At 48.7% G+C, this 20,766-nt stretch overlaps 1 protein-coding gene across 1 annotated transcript in view; it reads left to right on the top strand.

Moving 5' to 3' along the window:
* Positions 1-2,978: 2,978 nt before the first annotated feature.
* nit1 (nitrilase 1) overlaps positions 2,979-20,766 on the top strand; it is a gene marked incomplete at its 5' end in the record, with an annotated part of 33,075 nt that continues 15,287 nt past the window's right edge. Inside the window, 2 exons of the mRNA XM_070878520.1 lie at positions 2,979-3,081; positions 3,360-3,493. Of these exons, the coding sequence (XP_070734621.1) occupies positions 2,979-3,081; positions 3,360-3,493 (237 nt within the window). The remainder of the gene's footprint in view (positions 3,082-3,359; positions 3,494-20,766) is intronic.

Genomic DNA, 20,766 nt, shown 5'->3' with positions numbered 1-20,766 from the left:
CCTCTAACCCTACACCCCCTCCCCCTACCTGACACCCCTCCCCTTACACCCTCCCCTTCCCCTACACCCTCTCCCCCCACACCCTCTTCCCCCCTACACCCTCTCCCCCCTACACCCTCTCCCCCCCTACTCCCTCTCCCCCCCTACACCCTCTCCCCCCCACACCCTCTTCCCCCCCACACCCTCTCCCCCCTACACCCTCTCCCCCCCTACACCCTCTCCCCCCCTACACTCTCTCCCCCTGCACCTTCTCCCCCTGCACCCTCTCCCCTGCACCCGTCTCCCCCTGCACCCGTCTCCCCCTCCACCGTCTCCCCCTCCCCCGTCTCCCCCCCTCCGTCTCCCCCTCCCCCGACTCCCCCGTCTCCCCCTCCGCCTCCCCCTCCCCCCCACACCCTCTCCCCCCCAACACCCTCTCCCCCCCACATCCTCTCCCCCCACACCCTCTCCCCCCCACACTCTCCCCTCCACCTACCTCTTCCCCTCCCCCTACAGCCCCTCCACCTCCCCCTCCCCCTCCCCCTACACCCTCTCCCCTCCCCCCTACACCCTCTTCCCCTCCCCTACACCCTCTCCCCCTCCCCCTATACCCTCTCCCCCTCCCCCTACACCCTCTCCCCCTCCCCTACACCCTCTCCCACTCGCCCTACACCCTCTCCCGTTCCCCCTACACCCTCTCCCCTCCCCCTACTCCCTCTACACCTCCCCCTACACCCGCTCCCCCTTCCGCTACTCACTGCCCCCGCTACACCCTTTCCCCCTCCCCTACACCCTCTCCCCTTCCCCCTACACCCGCTCCCCATCTGACACCCCTCCCCTTCCCCTACACCCTTCCCCTTCCCCTACACCCTCCCCTTCCCCTACACCCTCCCCCTCCCTGCACCCTCTCCACCCCCTACACCCTCTCCCCCCCTACACCCTCTCCCCCTACACTCTCTCCCCCTGCACCTTCTCCCCCTGCACCCTCTCCCACTGCACCCGTCTCCCCCCCTCCGTCTCCCCTCCCCGACTCCCCCGTCTCCCCCTCCGCCTCCCCCTCCCCCCACACCCTCTCCCCCTCAACACCCTCTCCCCCACATCCTCTCCCCCCACACCCTCTCCCCCCCACACTCTCCCCCTCCACCTACCTCTCCCCCTCCCCCTACCTTCCCCTCCCCCAGCCCCTCCACCTCCCCCTCCCCCTACACCCTCTCCCCTCCCCCTACACCCTCTTCCCTCTCCCTACACCCTCTCCCCCTCCCCCTATACCCTCTCCCCTCCCCCTACACCCTCTCCCCCTCCCCTACACCCTCTCCCACTCGCCCTACACCCTCTCCCGTTCCCCCTACACCCTCTCCCCCTCCCCCTACTCCCTCTCCACCTCCCCCTACACCCGCTCCCCCTTCCGCTACTCACTGCCCCCGCTACACCCTTTCCCCCTCCCCTACACCCTCTCCCCCTTCCCCTACACCCGCTCCCCCTACCTGACACCCCTCCCCTTCCCTACACCCTTCCCCTTCCCCTACACCCTCCCCTTCCCTACACCCTCCCCCTCCCTGCACCCTCTCCACCCCCTACACCCTCTCCCCCCCTACACCCTCTCCCCCCTACACTCTCTCCCCCTGCACCTTCTCCCCCTGCACCCTCTCCCACTGCACCCGTCTCCCCCTCCTCCGTCTCCCCCTCCCCGACTCCCCCGTCTCCCCCTCCCCCTCCCCCCCACACCCTCTCCCCCCCCACACCCTCTCCCCCCCCACATCCCCCCCCACACCCTCTCCCCCCCTACCTCTCCCCCTCCCCCTACAGCCCCTCCCCCTCCCCCTCCCCCCTCCCCTACACCCTCTCCCCTCCCCCTACACCCCCACCCCTACACCCTCTCCCCTCCCCCTACACCCTCTCCCCCTCCCCCTACACCCTCTTCCCCTCCCCCTACACCTTGTCCCCCTCCCCCTACACCCTCTCCCCCTCCCCTACACCCTCTCCCGTTCCCCCTACACCCTCTCCCGCTCCCCCTCCACCCTCTCCCCCTACACCCTCTCCCCCTCCCCTACACCCTCTCCCCCTCCCCCTACGCCCTCTCCCCCTCCCCCTACACCCTCTCCCCCCTACACCCTCTCCTCCTCCCCCTACACCCTCCCCCCCCACACCCTCTCCCCCCGCTACACGCTCTTCCCCTCACCCTACATCTTCTTCCCCCCCCCCACACCCACTCCCCCTCTCCCCTACATCCTCTCCCCTACACCCTCTCCCCCTGCACTCTCTCCCCCTCCCCCTGCACCTTTTACCCCTCCCCTTACACCCCCTCCCCCTACTACTACACCCCCTCCCACTACCCCTCCCACCTTTCTCCCTCCCTTTCCCCCTCCCTCTCTTCCCCCTCCCCCCTACACCCTCTCCCCCTCCCCCTACGCGCTCTTCCCCTCCCCCTACGTCCTCTCCCCCTCCCCCTACACCCTCTCCCCCTCCCCCTACACCCTCTCCCCCTACACCCTCCCCCTCCCCCTCCTCCTACACCCTTTCTCCCTCTCCTACACCCTTTCTCCCTCTCCCTCCACCCTCACTCCCTTTCCGTCCTCCCTATCCCTCGCCCTCTCTCCTTCCTCCCTCTCTCCCTCTCTCCCTCTCTCCCTCCTCCCTCTCTCCCTCCTCCCTCTCTCCCTCTCTCCCTCCTCCCTCTCTCCTTCCTCTCTCTCTCCTCCCTCCCTCTCTCCCTCCCTCTCTCCCTCCCTCTCTCCCTCCCTCTCTCCCTCCTCCCTCCCTCCCTCCTCTGTCCTCCCTCTCTCCCTCCCCTACCTACCCTCCCTCCCCCTCCCTACCCCTCCATCCTCCCTCCCCTCCATACTGTCCCTCCTCCTTCCTCCCTCACCCCTCCCTCCTCCCTCACCCCTCCCTCCTCTCTCACCCCTCCCTCCTCCCTCACCCCTCCCTCCCCTCCATCACACCTCTGTCTCTGTCTCTCCCTCTGTCTCTGTCTCACTCACACTCTCCCTCATTTAAGGGAGACCGGAGTCTGGCTTTCTCTGGGAGGCTTCCATGAACGGTGCCATGACTGGGAACGGGATCGCCGGATCTACAATGCTCATGTGCTCATCAATGACTCGGGTAGGTCTGATGCGTCAGCTGCGGGCGGCTTGGTGGGGGTAAAGGATTGGGGTTTGTATGCTAACCTCTGCGTCCCTCCACTGCCTTATTTCTTCATGCCACAGACACCGAGGCAGTAATGTTGACCGGCTATTCACCTATTCATCGCAGACTGCTCATTTTTGCCTCCCTCTGGGTTATACACCACCTGGACCCCAGAAAGGCCAGTTCCTGATGCACTCTGTTACCCAATCCCTCCCAGCCTGGATTCACCTATAGTTTCATTTTAATATTTTCAGGTGAAATCGCAGTTGTTTATCGCAAAACACACTTGTTCGATGTTGAGCTGAAGGGTCGGGTTTCACTGAAGGAAAGTAACTTCACAATCCCTGGACCTGGGATCGAGGCTCCTGTTGACACGCCGATTGGCAAGGTGAGGGAGACGGGAGATTGATGGGACAGTGTGGAGTGAGCTTTATTCTGTATCTAATCCAAGCTCTACTTGCACTGGGAGTATTTGATGGGACAATGTAGAGGGAGCTTTAATCTGTATCTAAAATGTGCTGTACCGCCCAGGGAGTGTTTTATGCGACATTGTAGAGGGAGCTTTACTCTTCATCTAATCCGTGCTATACCTGTCCTGGGAGTGTTTGATGGGACAGTGTAGAGTGAGCTTTACTCTAACCGCATGCTGTAACTGCCCCAGGGGTGTTTGATGGGACAGTGTAGAGGGAGCTTTACTCTGTATCTAAAATGTGCTATACCGCCCAGGGAGTGTTTTATGCGACATTGTAGAGGGAGCTTTATTCTGTATCTAATCCATTCTGTACCTGTGCTGGGTGTGTTTGATGGGACAGTGTAGAGTGAGCTTTACATAAGAACATGAGAAGTAGGAGCAGGAGTAGGCCATACGGTCCCCCCCACCGAGCCTGCTCTGCCATTTAATAAGATCATGGATGATCTGATCATGGACTCAACTCCACTTCCCCGCCCGCTCCCCATAACCCCTTATTCCCTTATCATTTCAGAAACTGTCTATTTCTGTCTTAAATTTATTCAATGTCCCAGCTTCCACAGCTCTCTGAGGCACAGAATTCCACAGATTAACAACCCTCTGAGAGAAGAAATTTCTCCTCATCCTTGTTTTAAATGGGCGGCCCCTAATTCTAGTCTCCCCCATCAGTGGAAACATCCTCTCTGCATCCACCTTGTCAAGCCCCCTCATAATCTTGTATGTTTCGATAAGATCACCTTTCATTCTTCTGAATGCCAATGAGTAGAGGCCCAACCTACTCAACCTTTCCTCATAAGTCAACCCCCTCATCCCCGGAATCAACCTAGTGAACCTTCTTTGAACTGCCTCCAACGCAAGTATATCCTTTCGTAAATATGGAAACCAAAACTGCACGCAGTATTCCAGGTGTGGCCTCATTAATACCTTACATATGCTGTAGCAAGACGTCCCTGCTTTTATACTCCATCACCTTTGCAATAAAGGCCAAGATACCATTGGCCTTCCTGATCACTTACTGTACCTGCATACTATCCTTTTGTGTTTCATGCACAAGTACCCCAGGTCCCGCTGTACTGCAGCACTTTGCAATCTTTCTCCATTTAAATAATTACTTGCTCTTTGATTTTTTTTCTGCCAAAGTGCATGACTTCACACTTTCCAACATTATACTCCATCTGCCAAGTTTTTGCCTACTCACTTAGCCTGTCTATGTCCTTTTGCAGATTTTTTGTGTCCTCACACACTGCTTTTTCTCCCATCTTTGTATCGTCAGCAAACTTGGCTACGTTACACCCAGTCCCTTCTTCCAAGTCGTTTATGTAGATTGTAAATAGTTGGGGTCCCAGCACTGATCCCTGTGGCACCCCACTAGCTAATGGCTGCCAACCAGAGAATGAACCATTTATCCCGACTCTCTGTTTTCTGTTAGTTAGCCAATCCTCTATCCATTCTAATATATTACCCCCAACCCCGTGAATATTTATCTTGTGCAGTAACCTTTTATGTGGCACCTTGTCAAATGCCTTCTGGAAGTCCAAATAGACCACATCCACTGGTTCCCCTTCATCCACCCTGTTCATTACATCCTCAAAGATCTCCAGCAAATTTGTCAAACATGACTTCCCCTTCATAAATCCATGCTGACTCTGCCTGACCGAATTTTGCTTTTCCAAATGTCCTGCTACTGCTTCTTTAATAATGGACTCCAAAATTTTCCCAACCACAGATGTTAGGCTAACTGGTCTACAGTTTCCTGCTTTTTTGTCTGCCTCCTTTTTTTAAATGGGGCGTTAGATTTGCAGCTTTCCAATCTGCTGGGATCTATATCCATATCTAACCCGTGCTGTACCTGCCCCAGAAGTGTTTGATGGGATAGTGGGGATAGACATATCTCAGCGTTTCGTGCATTAATGTATTGTGTAGACTCAAACCTTTGCGTGGGCTAAACGCACATAGTGAAATCGTAAGGCTGGTATTGGACCAAATTCGGGATGACTTCCCAGTCAAATATCCAACAGTCTCTCACGATGTCTGATGTGACTACCCTGGCACTGCATATAGCTAGCGTGTGGCCATGTGTCTCTACAGGCATCTAATACCTGTGTCTTCCCTGGTAGATACTCAAACTTAATCTGTATGTATCTCTGATAGGTCCGGAAATTGGTCCATATTCTGTTGATACCACATTGCGACACCCAATATTGTGAGTTCAGTTCCCTTACACCCGCGAAATGTTCGGCCTAATCCGAGGGGGGGTCTCTGCGCCCTCTCGCCAGAAAATGCCAATCAGATAGATTCCATCTCTTGTTGGCAATTCACGTCTCCCTGGATGTCGATTTCTCAGAAGGTGTTCTGTTCTGTGAGTCCAAAGTATTATCAGAGCCATGATCCTCCAGTCCTCCTGTAAATAGGAAAAGGGGTGGACGCCTTGGGCTTTTCACTACAAGTCAGTGTATCTTTTCAACTGGGACCAATGTTTCCATCGTCCAACGCCCTTAATATCTACACACGCGCATGTGTTGCTGCTTAGGAGTACCTCATATGAGCCGGACGACCGCAGGGCAAATCCTGTTCGGCCCGGTAAACCATTTACCATTACCTTTTCTCCTGTGGCTCATCAGGGGAAGGCAGCAGCAGCCAAGTCCATGGCACCAGGGGTGGCCCTGCTGCACAGGAGGGCAGGAAAAAGAGTGGGAGAGCTATAGTGATAGGGGATTCTATTGTAAGGGGAATAGATAGACGTTTCTGCAGCCGCAAACGAGACTCCAGGATGGTATGTTGCCTCCCTGGTGCAAGGGTCAAGGATGTCTCGGAGCATCTGCAACGCATTCTGGAGCTGTCGTGGTACATATAGGTACCAACGACCATAGGTAAAAAATGGAATGAGGTCCTACAAGCTGAATTTAGGGAGCTAGGAGTTAAATTAAAAAGTAGGACCTCAAAGGTAGTAATCTCAGGATTGCTACCAGTGCCACGTGCTAGTCAGAGTAGGAATTGCATGATAGCTCAGATGAATACGTGGCTTGAGGAATGGTGCAAGGGGGAGGGATTCAAATTCCTGGGACATTGAAACCGGTTCTGCGGGGGTGGGACCAGTGCAAACCGGACGGTCTGCACCTGGGCAGGACCAGAACCGATGTCCGAGGCAGAGTGTTTGCTAGTGCTGTTGGGGAGGGTTTAAAATGGCCGGGGGATGGGAATCTATGCAGGGAGGCAGAGGGAAATAAAAAGGGGACAGAAGCAAAAGGTAGGAAGGAGAAAAGTAAGAGTGGAGGGCAGAGAAATCAAGGGCAAAAATCAAAAAGAGCCACATTGCAACATAATTCTAAAAGGACAAAGAGTGTTAAAAAAACAAACCTGAAGGCTCTGAGTCTCAATGCGAGGAGCATTCGTACTAAGGTGGATGAATTGACTGCGCAGATAGCTGTTAATGGATATGATGTAATTGAATTACGGAGACATGGCTCCAGGGTAACCAAGGCTGGGAACTCAACATCCAGGGGTATTCGATATTCAGGAAGGACAGACAGGAAGGAAAAGGAGGTGGGATTGCGTTAGTGGTTAAAGAGGAGATTAACGCAATAGTAAGCAAGGACATTAGCGTGGATGATGTGGAATCTATAGGGGTAGAGCTGCGAAACACCAAAGGGCAGAAAACGTGAGTGGGAGTTGTGTACAGACCACCAAACAGTAGTAGTGAGGTTGGGGATGGCATCAACAGGAAATTAGCGAAGCGTTCAATAAGGGTACAGCAGTTACCATGGATGACTTTAATCTGCATATTGATTGGGCTAACCAAACTGGTAGCAATACTGTGGAGGAGGATTTCCTGGAGTGTATAAGGGATGGTTTTCTAGACCAATATGTCGAGGAACCAACTAGAGAGCAGACCATCCTAGACTGGGTCTTGTGTATTAATTAGAGGATTAATTAGCAACCTGGTCATGCGGGGGCCCTTGGGGAAGAGTGACCATAATATGGTATAATTCTTCATTAAGATGGAGAGTGACACAGTTAATTCAGAGACGAGGGTCCTGAATTTAAAGAAAGGAAACTTTAACGGTATGAGATGTAAATTGTCGAAGATAGACTGGAGAATGATACTTAAAGAGCTGACGGTGGATAGGCAATGGCAGACATTTAAATATCACATGGATGAACTCCAACAATTGTACATCCCTGTGTCGCATAAGAATAAAAAGAAAAGGTGGCTCAACTGTGGCTAACAAGGGAAATTAGTTCAATCTAAGGAAGAGGCATATGAATTGGACAGAAAAAGCAGCAAACCTGAGGACTGGGAGAAATTTAGAATTCAGTAGAGGAGGACAATGGGTTTAATTAGGAGGGGGAAAATAGAGTATGAGAGTAAGCTTGCAGGGAACATAAATACTGACTGCAAAAGCTTCTATAGATATGTGAAGAGAAAAAGATTAGTGAAGACTAATGTAGGTCCCTTGCAATCAGAATCAGGTGAATTCATAATGGGGAACAAGGAAATGGCAGACCAATTGAACAAATACTTTGGTTCTGTCTTCACTAAGGAAGACACGAATAACCTCCCTGAAAATACTAGGAGACCGAGGGTCTAGCGAGAAGGGGGAACTGAGGGAAATCCTTATTAGTCAGGAAATGGTGCTCGGAAAATTGAAGGGACTGAAGGCCGATAAATCCCCAGAGCCTGATAGTCTGCATCTCAGAGTACTTAAGGAAGTGGCCCTAGAAATAGTAGATGCATTGGTCATTTTCCAACATTCCATGGACTCTGTTTCAGTTCCTATGGATTCGAGGGTAGCTAATGTAACCCCACTTTTTAAAAAAGGAGGGAGAGAGAACACAGGGAATTATAGACCAGTTAGCCTGACATCGGTGGTGGGGAAAATGCTGGAATCAGTTATTAAAGATGTAATAGCAGCGCATTTGGAAAGCAGTGACAGGATCGGTCCAAGTCAGCATAGATTTATGAAAGCGAAATCATGCTTGACAAATCTAGAGTTTTTTGAGAATGAATGAATAAGGGAGAACCAGTGGATGACAGGTCCCACACAATTAAGGCACATGGTATTGGGGTTAATGTATTGACGTAGGTAGAGAACTGGTTGGCAGACAGGAAGCAAAGAGTGGGAATAAACAGATCATTTTCAGAATGGCAGGCAGTGACAAGTGGGGTGTCGCAGGGTTCAGTGCTGGGACCCCAGCTATTTACAATATACATTAATGATTTAGACAAACATAAGAACATAAGAATTAGGAACAGGAGTAGGCCATCTAACCCCTCGAGCCTGCTCCGCCATTCAATAAGATCATGGCTGATCTGGCCGTGGACTCAGCTCCATTTAACCGCCCGCTCCCCATAACCCTTAATTCCCTTATTTGTTATTGGTTAAGTACAAAGGAATTGAATGTAATATCCCCAAGTTTGCAGATGACACTAAACTGGGTGGCAGTGCGAGCTGCAAGGAGGATGCTAGAAGGCTAGAAGGCTTCAGGGGGACTTGGACAGATTAGGTGAATGGGCAAATGTATGGCAGATGCAATATAATGTGGATAAGTGTGAGGTTATCCACATTTGATGGCAAAAACAGGAAGGCAGATTATTATCTGAATGGTGACAGATTAGTAAAAGGGGAGGTGCAACGAGACCTGGGTGTCATGGTACATCAGTCATTGAAGGTAGGCATGCAGGTACAGCAGGCAGTAAAGAAAGCCAATGGCATGCTGGCCTTCATAGCGAGGGGATTTGAGTATAGGAGCAGGAAGGTCTTACTGCAGTTGTACAGGGCCTTGGTGAGACCACACCTATTGTGTGCCGTTTTGGTCTCCTATTCTGAGGAAGGACATTCTTGCTATTGAAGGAGTGCAGCGAAGGTTCATCAGACTGATTCCCAGGATGGAAGGACTGAATCGACTCGGCTTGTATTCACTGGAATTTAGAAGGATGAGAGGGGATCTCATAGAAACATATAAAATTCTGACAGGATTGGACAGGTTAGATGCAGGAAGAATGTTCCCGATGTTGGGGAAGTCCAGAACCAGGGATCACAGTCCAAGGATAAGGGGCAAGCCATTTAGGACCGAGATGAGGAGAAACTTCTTCACTCAGAGAATTGTGAACCTGTGGAATTCTCTACCACAGAAAGTTGTTGAGGCCATTTCTAGATATATTCAAAAGGGAGTTAGATGTGGCCCTTACAGCTAAAGGGATCAAGGGGTATGAAGAGAAAGCAAGAGTGGGGTATTGAAGTTGCATGATCAGCCATAATCATATTGAATGGTGGTGCAGGCTCAAAGGGCCGAATGGACTACTCCTGCACCTACTTTCTATGTTTCTATGTTTTACCTGCGGCATGTCTGCCGGTGATTCTAAATCCTCATCCTGGTCACTACCTGCCTGCTGTTCCTTGTCTTCCTGTCTCATGCCTTTTAACTGTTTGCTCAGTTCCATTACATATCTATGAATGCGGTCCCTTAATGGACCCAAGCCCACTCCCCCTGTAATTACTCCCTCAGGTAGTCTCATGAGTTCATATGGGGTTAGACCCGTTGTACGGGTTCTGAGTTGCTCTCAGCCTCATTAGTATGGCAGGTAACAGTTTGGACCGGGCCTGTCCAGTGTCTTGGATGGCCTTGGCCAAGGCTGTCTTTATAGTGTGGTTCATCTATTCCACCATCCCCGAACTCTGGGGGTGGTAAGGGATGTGAAATTTCCTAATGTGGTGCACAATAAGTTTGCTACCTTCCCTGTGAAGTGGGTTCCTTGATCAGAGTCAGTTTGAGTGGGTATTCCCCAGCGGGGAATTACCTCTTCTGCAAGAATTCTTGCTACCGTGGTCGCGGTGCAGTTTCGGTTGGCGAATGCTTCAACCCACCATGTATACAAATCTATTATTACGAGAGAGTATTTTCTTGCTCAAGAGTTTGGCAGTAGCCCAGTAAGATCAATTTGTATATTCTCCCACGGTCCCCGTGGACGTGGTTGATCAGCCGTTCTTACTTTGGCCTTCACCGAATTATGTTGGGTGCACGTAATACATTGCTGGCAATACTTACCAATGTCACGTCCAATTCTTGGCCACCACCAATCTCTGGAGGTAATTATTATCATGACGTTGCATCTGGTGTGGTTGATGCCGTGGTGCAATTCCATGAACATTTTCCTTATACCGTTCCGTCCTTTCTCCACACGGAGTTCGACCTGGGCACACCTCCCTTTTTTTCCCCATTCTGCTCTTTCTTTCTTACTAACGTCTGCATGTAATTTTTATATCCTCTTCCGTGGTCTGGCTGCATACTGGTTCTGCCTTGACTTCGGCAGATGTCGCCGCCTCGTGAGCAGCCTTAAGCCTTATCTGCAGCCTCGTTTCCTTTCTGAATATCGTCCATTGTGCGTTGGTGGACTTTTACCTTTAGTACTGCCGCCTTGGCGTGTTTGCTAGCAGCCTCTAGTAACAGCCTAATCCGGCCTTCATATTTGATGGCCTCACCACCCGACAAACCCTCGTCTTCCCCAGGCAACGCAACCATGTAGTCATGTACTACTCCGAAAGCATACCTGCTGTCGGTATGAATGTTCACTGATTTTCCCCTCTGCTAATATCAGGGCTTCGGTCACGGCGGTCAGCTCTGACACCTGTGCCGATAGTCCTCTGTCTCGTGCCCCTTGCACTTCAGACCCGAGCCTTTAACCTCTTTTTACACTTCCCTCAATTGTTTCGAAGCACCTTGGGATGCTTTACTACGTTAAAGGCGCAATATAAATAAAATTTATTATTACTTGCAGGTGTTGATCCACCACCGCCCATCCCGTTCTGGGATGGCCATTCACATACCTTCGAGACCCGTCCATGAGGTCTGGATTCTCGAGTGCGACCTCACCCAAATTTTCCGGGGAGTTCTCCCACATGAGCGCATCACACTTGTGGGGTTCCCCCAGGGCTAAAATTCCCTCTGCCGGGTTTTCTCCGATGTCTTGGATTATTTTTACTGGTTCATCATTGGGCAGTAGTACCGCTTCCCAATTTGCCCTTCATACATTTGAGGCAGCCTGGAGCTCTCCTCCCGTGTTTAGCATTTCCACCAAGGCAAGCTTGGTGCATAACACTATCTCTCCCGTCATGGCGACGGGTTCGCTGACCTTCACCGCCCAAATGGCACAGTCCAGTGCGGCTACGCACCGGGACCAACCTGCTGCCACCGGTGGCTGCTGGGTCGAATAGTAAGCTACGGGTCACATCCTGTCGCCGTCTACTTGTGTGACCCCAGCTCCATAAACCGCCCCCCCCTCCCCCCGATTTTCACAATAAACGTGGAAGGGGTGGTCCATATTTGGTAGTCCCAGGCTTATTACACTTTGCACTCGTATCCTGGTTTTCTGCAATTAAAACAATTTCTCCCAAATTTCTCGGGCATTTTGCCCTTACCAGTTGATGAATGTCAGGCTCATGCATATAATGTATGTTCGACAGTTCGCCCAATATTCTCCAAAATTCGGCATTGCCATGTGATGCCTTTAACACGGGCAGATTTTTCAATAAGCCTTGTTTTGTGAAAGGCTTATAGTTAAAGTTCTGTCCCTGCAAATTACTGTCGGGGTCCCGTCCTTGGGCGGACAGTGGCGCCATTAATACTTCTTCATAGTCATGCTCGGCACTGGCCGCGGACACATATGGAGGGGGTTTTCCCCATTGTCCTTAAACTCGTTGTTCTGTCGTCGTCGTCAGTCGGTCCGAACAGATATGGTCTCTGTTGTCTACTAGCTTCTCTTAAGTTGCTTAATTCTTCTAATTTTTAGTTCAGCCAGTTCTTAGAAATTGTCGTGCTATAATTATGCCAGGCATCATTGCCCTCTTTCGTTTTTCTTTTTCTCAACATTCTTTCTGAATTGGTGGCTCTTTAGAAGGATCCCATCCGTCCTTCATCATAGAAACATAGAAACATAGAAAATAGGTGCAGGAGTAGGCCATTCGGCCCTTCTAGCCTGCACCGCCATTCAATGAGTTCATGGCTGAACATTCAACTTCAGTACCCCATTCCTGCTTTCTCGCCATACCCCTTGATCCCCCGAGTGGTAAGGACCTCATCTAACTCCTTTTTGAATATATTTAGTGAATTGGCCTCAACAACTTTCTGTGGTAGAGAATTCCACAGGTTCACCACTCTCTGGGTGAAGAAGTTCCTCCGCATCTCGGTCCTAAATGGCTTACCCCTTATCCTTAGACTGTGACCTCTGGTTCTGGACTTCCCCAACATTGGGAACATTCTTCCTGCATCTAACCTGTCTATCATTTTATCTATAAGTCCCTGGCGGTCATCAGCATAAAACCTCATGAGCGACACTTCTAGTCCCCAGTCTATTTTACCTTCGTCGACCATACCCTGGTCTGAACTGATACTTGATAATTTAGCCTCCTCTTTAGACAACTATCAGACACTCGGGTATTTCCAAGACCCTGATCAACTTTGTCCGTGACTGTGTGATACAGTTATATCTTCTGCACTTCTACAATTATGACTTAATTACTTCCAACTTGCCGGCATATATCGCTACCGCAATTTTCCTGATAATTACTTTAATCTAAATTACTCAATTACATATAATACGACCAGGGAATCCGGACTTCTTCCAAAGTCCGGATTCCCTGGTCGACCAACACGTCCCATAGAAACATAGAAACATAGAAAATAGGTGCAGGAGCAGACCATTCGGCCCTTCGAACCTGCATCGCCATTCAATATGATCATAGCTGATCATTCAACCTCAGTACCCCACCCCAGCCTTCTCTCCATACCCCCTGATCCCTTTAGCCATAAGGGCCACATCTAACCCCCTTTTGAAAATGTCCAACGAACTGGACTCAACAACTTTCTGTGGCAGAGAATTCCACAGGTTCACAACTCTCTGGGTGAAAAATTTTCTCCTCATCTCGGTCTATATGGCTTACCCCTTATCCTTAGACTGTGTCTCCTGGTTCTGGACTTCCCCAACATCGGGAACATTCTTCCTGCATCTAACATGTCCAGTCCCGTCAGAATTTTATACATTTCTATGAGATCCCCTCTCATTCTTCTAAATTCCAGTGAGTATAAGCCTAGCCGATCCAGTCTTTCCTTATATCAGTCCAGCCATCCCGGGACTGAGTCTGGTGAACTTTCGCTGCACTCCCTCAATAGCAAGCACGTCCTTCCTCAGATTAGGAGACCAAAACTGCACACAATACTCAAGGTGTGGTCTCAGCAAGGTCCTGTACAACTGCAGCAATATCTATCTCCTGTTATACTCAAATCCCCTCGCTATGAAGGCCAGCATGCCATTTGCTTTCTTAACTGCCTGCTGTACCTGCATGCCTACCTTCAGTGACTGATATACCATGATACCCAGGTCTCGTTGCACCTCCCCTTTTACTAATCTGTCACCATTCAGCTAATCTGCCTTCCTGTTTTTGCCACCAAAGTGGATAACCTCACATTTATCCACATTATACTGCATCTGCCATGCATTTGCCCATTCACCTAACCTGTCCAAGTCTCCCTGCAGCCTCTTCGCATCCTCCTCACAGCTCACACTGCCACCCAGCATAGTGTCATCTGCAAACTTGGAGATATTACATTCAATTCCTTCGTCTAAATCATTAATGTATATTTTAAATAGCTGGGGTCCCAGCACTGAACCCTGCGGCACCCCACTAGTCACTGTCTGCCATTCTGAAAAGGACCCGTTTATTCCCACTCTTTGCTTCCTGTCTGCCAACCAGTTCTCTATCCACGTCAATACATTACCCCCAATACCATGTGCCTTAATTTTGCACACTAATCTCTTGTGTGGGACCTTGTCAAAAGCCTTTTGAAAGTCCAAATACATCACATCTACTGGTTCTCCGTTATCCACTCTACTAGTTACATCCTCAAAAAACTAGAAGATTTGTCAAGCATGATTTCCCTTTCATAAATCCATGCTGACTTGGACCGATCCTGTCACTGCTTTCCAAATGCGCTGCTATTACATCTTTAATAATTGACTCCAGCATTTTCCCCATCACTGATGTCAGACTAACCAGTCTATAATTCCCTGTTTTCTCTCTCTCTCCTTTTTTAAAAAGTGGGGTTACATTAGCTACCCTCCAATCCATAGGAACCGATCCAGAGTCCATAGAATGTTGGAAAATGACCACCAATGCATCTACTATTTCTTGGGCCACTTCCTTAAGTATTCTGGGATGGAGACTATCAGGCCCTGGGGATTTATTGGCCTTCAGTCCCTTCAATTTCTCTAATACCATTTCCTGACTAATAAGGTTCCCCCTTCTCGCTAGACCCTCAGTCCCCTAGTATTTTCGGGGAGGTTATTCATGTCTTCCTTAGTGAAGACAGAACCAAAGTATTTGTTCAATTGGTCTGCCATTTCCTTGTTCCCCATTATGAATTCACCTGATTTTGACTGCAAGGGGCCTACATTAGTCTTCACTAATCTTTTTCTCTTCACATATCTATAGAAGCTTTTGCAGTCTGTTTTTATGTTCCCAGCAAGCTTCCTCTCGTGCTCTATTTTCTCCCTCCTAATTAAACCCATTGTCCTCCTCTGCTGAATTCTCAATTTCTCCCAGACCTCAGGTTTGCTGCTTTTTCTGGCCAATTTATATGCCTCTTCCTTGGATTTAACACTTTCCCTAATTTCCCTTGTTAGCCACGGTTGAGCCACCTTCCCTTTTTTATTTTTACGCCACAGAAATGTGCAATTGTTGTAGTTCATCCATGTGATCTTTAAATGTCTGCCATTACCTATCCCCCATCAACCCTTTAAGTATGATTCGCCAGTCTATCCTAGCCAATTCACGTCTCATACCGTTGAAGTTTCCTGTCTTTAAGTTCAGGACCCTAGTCTCTGAATTAACTGTGTCACTCTCCATCTTATTGAAGAATTTTACCATATTATGGTCACTCTTCCCCAAGGGACGTCGCACAACCAGATTGCTAATTAATCCCCTCTCGTTACACAAGACCCAGTCTAGGATGGCCTGCTCTCTAGTTGGTTCCTCAACATATTGGTCTAGAAAACCATCTCTTATACACTCCAGGAAATCCTCCTCCACAGTATTGCTGCCAGTTTGGTTAGCCCAATCAATACGTAGATTAAAGTCACCCATGATAACTGCTTTTGCACGCGTCCCTAATTTCCTGTTTGATGCCATCCCCAACCTCGCTACTACTGTTTGGTGGTCTGTACACAACTCCCACTAATGTTTTCTGCCCTTTGGTGTTTCGCAGCTCTACCCATACAGATTCCAAATCATCCACGCTGATGTCCTTCCTTACTATTGCATTAATCTCCTCTTTAACCAGTAACCCTTCCATACCTCCTTTTCCTTCCTGTCTCTCCTTCCTGAATATTGAATACCCCTGGATGTTGAGTTCCCAGCCTTGGTCACCCTGGAGCCATGTCTCCGTAATCTCAATTACATCATATCCATTAACAGCTCTCTGCGCAGTCAATTCATCCACGTTATTACAAATGCTCCTCGCATTGCGACTCAGAGCCTTCAGGCTTGTTTTTTTAACACTCTTTCTCTTTTTAGAATTCTGTTGTAATGTGGCCCTTTTTGATTTTTGCCCTTGATTTCTCTGATCTCCACTCTTGTTTTTCTTCTTCCTACCTTTTGCTTCTGCCCCCTTTTTACTTCCCTCTGCCTCCCTACATTGATTCCCATCCCCCGGTCTGTGGTTGAATAGCTTTCCTTTGTCTTTCGATGGCCTGAAACCCCGGCCACTGTCTTAATGTCTCACTGATGGGTTCCCATTCCATGACAAAAGGCGCCCATCAACCATGATGTTCCTGCTTTCAACCATTCTCATTCCCACCCAGCTGATGTGTATTCCTTTGAGACATGTTTGGACCTGTCCCTCTTCAGGTGTCTGCTCTTCTGCAGTAACAGAAAATATGTCCAAGCAAAGTCCAAAAGGTTCAAAAAGTGTTTTCGCCGAATCCTTCTGGGATATCAAACGTCCACTGGTGAAAATATGCCGTGGTTCAACCAACCCTTGTTTTACTTTACTTTTAAAACACCCCGAATACATCCCTTAAAATGCAACACGAAACACATTCGTACAACGTATTTACAGAGGAAAACATTCATGTTCAACTTTTAAACAAGGTCTCTCACCGACTTTGGAGCGCCCTTGCTTTTTACAAGAGTCTGCGGGCAAATCCGGACCCACGGAGAAACTCCTACGTTCAAACCAAGGTCCTGCCAGGATGGGGAATTTATCACTTTAATTTCCTCCCCTGTGTCTGTTCCAATGTAAAATACTATTGACGAGGGATGTACCCGCGCTAAACGCTGTAGCGACATCATTGAACACCCCTCGCCTCTGCCTCCCCAGACCAACATTATCGTACACTCCCGTGTCATACAACTTTTCCCCGACTCATATCCCTGTAACTGAGTTCGAAGAACTGGCGGAACATTTCTTTAATGAGCGCCTCATACAGCTGCTCAGTTTCTTTAGGACACCACTTGGGCAGATGTACCCCTGTTCAGTTTAAAATGACTGACGCGACCATGGAATGCACCCCCTGAAATAAAACCTTCCCGGTCGACACTAAAACGAAACCATTCCCTGGGCCTGGTGTGGTGGCGGGACACCTCACTTCTGTCGCCACCGGTGGGGCTGTGGCCAGGGGCTTCCTCTCCTGTGTGACAAGTATAGAAGGAGCTTTTCTCTGTATCTAACCCAAGCTATATCTGCCTGGGAGTGTTTGACAGTATAATGAAGAGGGAGCTTTACTCTGTATCCTGGGAGTGTTTGATGGGACAGTGCAGATGGAGCTTTACTCTGTATCCTGGGAGTGTTTGATGGGACAGTGCAGAGGGAGCTTTAATCTGTTTCTAACCTGTGCTGTACCTGCCCTGGGTGTGTTTGATGGCACAGTGTAGAACGAGTTTTACTCTGTATCTAACTGTCTTGTATCAGTCCTGCAAGTCTTTCATGGGACCATGATTTGGGAGCTTTACTCTATATCTAACACGTATCGATCCTGCCCTGTGAGTGTTTCATGGGACAGTATAGAGGCAGCTTTACTCTGTATCTCACCTTGTGCTGTACCTGCCCTGGGAGTGTTTGATGGGACAGTGTAGAGGGAGCTTTACTGTGTATCTAACCTGTGCTGTACCTGCCCTGGGTGTGTTTGAGGGGACGGTGTTGAGGGAGATTTACTCTCTATCTAAAGAAACATATGGTTATCAGATCAATGTATTTGCTTTCTTGTCCCAAAACGGTTTCACTTGATAACTGTGTCATATCTCCCAATCTCAGTTCACTGCAGTATTTCTTTCAGGAACTGAAAATGTCAACACATTTTGGAAACATGCTGACAATGACGTTTTAATCTGCTCATGAATTGTATACTTTGCTTCTGTTATTGTGAAAACGCTAAGCTCCCATTATGTTGCATACGGCAGTGATTCTCAAACTGGGGTCCGCAGTGCGGAGACATTCCATGGGTTAACATGGAGTTAAAATTGACCAATTATTTGTTGGAGAAGATCTCTGAAAAATTTGCAGACTCTCTCTTTCTCTCTCTTTCTCAGCGACACTCTGCCTCCGTTCTTCTCAGCGCTTAAAAAAAAACACTCTACATAAATTTTACCTTGCATTTATGGCATCAGCATGGAACTCTGGATCCAACTCTTGTGTTGCTGCCTTTCTCATATTCGGCCATAATTTTCCAATCCTGCAGAAGTAGGATAAGGAGTAGGCCATCCTCATTTTTGGACGACACTGAGCCTCGGATAAAAGATGGATTTTTTTTCTTTGCTTGCTAAACAGGGCTGAAATGTTCAATCACTCGGCAGATTATAAACTTTATATTGTCCTCTGTACTTCAGGGGAGTTTTAAGGTGTTGTGAAACAACCTTCTTCTGAGTGATATATAGAGTAAAGCTCACTCGACACTGTCCCATCAAACACTCACAGGACAGATAGAACATGGATTAGATACAGAGTAAATCTCCCTCTACACTGTCCCATGAAACACTCCCAGAGCAGGTACAGCACGATTTAGATATAGAGTAATTATCATAGAAACATAGAAAATAGGTGCAGGAGTAGGCCATTCGGCCCTTCGAGCCTGCACCACCATTCAATAAGATCATGGCTGATCATTCACCTCAATACCCCTTTCCTGCTTTCTCTCTATACCCCTTGATCCCTTTAGCCGTAAGGGCCATATCTAACTCCCCCTTGGATATATCCAATGAACTGGCATCAACAACTCTCTGCGATAGGGAATTCCACAGGTTAACAACTCTCTGAGTGAAGAAGTTTCTCCTCATCTCAGTCCTAAATGGCTTACCCCTTATCCTTAGACTGTGTCCCCTGGTTCTGGACTTCCCCAACATCGGGAATATTCTTCCTGCATCGAACCTGTTCAGTCCCGTCAGAATTTTATATGTTTCTATGAGATCCCCTCTCATCCTTTTACACTCCAGTGAATACAGGCTCAGTCAATCCAGTCTCTCCTCATATGTCAATCCTGCCATCCTGGGAATCAGTCTGGTGAATCTTCGCTGCACTCCCTCAATAGCAAGAACGTCCTTCCTCAGATTAGGAAACCAAAACTGAACACAATATTCCAGATGAGGCCTCACCAAGGCCCTGTACAACTGCAGTAAGACCTCCCTGCTCCTATACATAAATCCCCTAGCTATGAAGGCCAACATACCATTTGCCTTCTTCACCGCCTGCTGTACCTGCATGCCACCTTTCAATGACTGATGTACCATGACACCCAGGTCTCGTTGCACCTCTCCTTTTCCTAATCTGCTACCATTCAGATAATTCTGCCTTCGTGTTTTTCCTCACATTTATCCACATTACACTGCATCTGCCATGCATTTGCCCACTGACCTAACCTGTCAGCCTCTTAGCGTCCTCCTCACAGCTAACACCGCCATCCAGCTTAGTATCATCTGCAAACTTGGAGATATTACACTCAATTCCTTCGTCTAAATCATTAATGTATATTGTAAATAGCTGGGGTCCCAGCACTGAGCTCTGCAGCATCCCACTAGTCACTGCCTGCCATTCTGAAAAGGACCCGTTTATCCCGACACTTTGCTTCCTTTCTGCCAACCAGTTCTCTATCCACGTCAGTACATTAACCACAATACCATGTGCTTTAATTTTGCACATCAATCTCTTGTGTGGGACCTTGTCAAAAGCCTTTTGAAAGTCCAAATTCACCACATCCACTGGTTCTCCCTTGTCCACTAGTTACATCCTCAAAAAATTCTAGAAGATTTGTCAAGCATGATTTCTCTTTCATAAATCCATGCTGACTTGGACCGATCCTGTCACTGCTTTCCAAATGCGCTGCTATTTCATCTTTAATAATTGAATCCAACATTTTCCTCACTACTGATGTCAGGCTAACCGGTCTATAATTCTCCGTTTTCTCTCACTCCTTTTTAAAAAAGTGGTGTTACGTTAGCTACCCTCCAGTCCATAGGAACTGATCCAGAGTTGATAGACTGCTGGAAAATGATCACCAATGCATCCACTATTTCTAGGTCCACTTCCTTAAGTACTCTGGGATGCAGACTATCAGGCCCCGGGAATTTATCGGCCTTCAATCCCATCAATTTCCCTCACACAATTTCCCGCCTAATAAGGATTTCCTTTAGTTCCTCCTTCTCACTGGACACTCGGTCCCCTAGTATTTCTAGAAAGTTTTTTTTGTCCTCCTTCGTGAAGACAAAACCAAAGTATTTGTTCAACTGGTCTGCCATTTCTTTGTTCCCCATTATAAATTCATCTGAATCTGACTGCAATGGACCTACGTTTGTCTTCACTAATCTTTTTCTCTTCACATATCTATAGAAGCTTTTGCATTCATTTTTTATGTTCCCTGCAAGCTTCCTCTCATACTTTCTTTTCCCCCTATCAATTAAACCCTTCGTCCTCCTCTGCTGAATTCTAAATTTCTCCCAGTTCTCAGGTTTGCTGCTTTTCCTGGCCAATTTTATATGCCTCTTCCTTGGATTTAACACTATCCTTAAATTCCCTTGTTAGCCACAGTTAAGCCACCTTCCCTGTTTTGTTTTTAATCCAGACAGGCATGTACAATTGTTGAAGTGCATCCATGTGATCTTTAAATGTTTGCCATTGCCTACCCACCGTCAACCCTTTAAGTATCACTCGCC

This window comes from Pristiophorus japonicus, chromosome 1 (assembly GCF_044704955.1).
Source record: "Pristiophorus japonicus isolate sPriJap1 chromosome 1, sPriJap1.hap1, whole genome shotgun sequence".
NCBI lineage: Eukaryota > Metazoa > Chordata > Chondrichthyes > Pristiophoridae > Pristiophorus > Pristiophorus japonicus.
The sequence above is the reverse complement of the archived record's forward strand: the minus strand, read 5'-3'. Positions and strand labels throughout refer to the sequence as shown.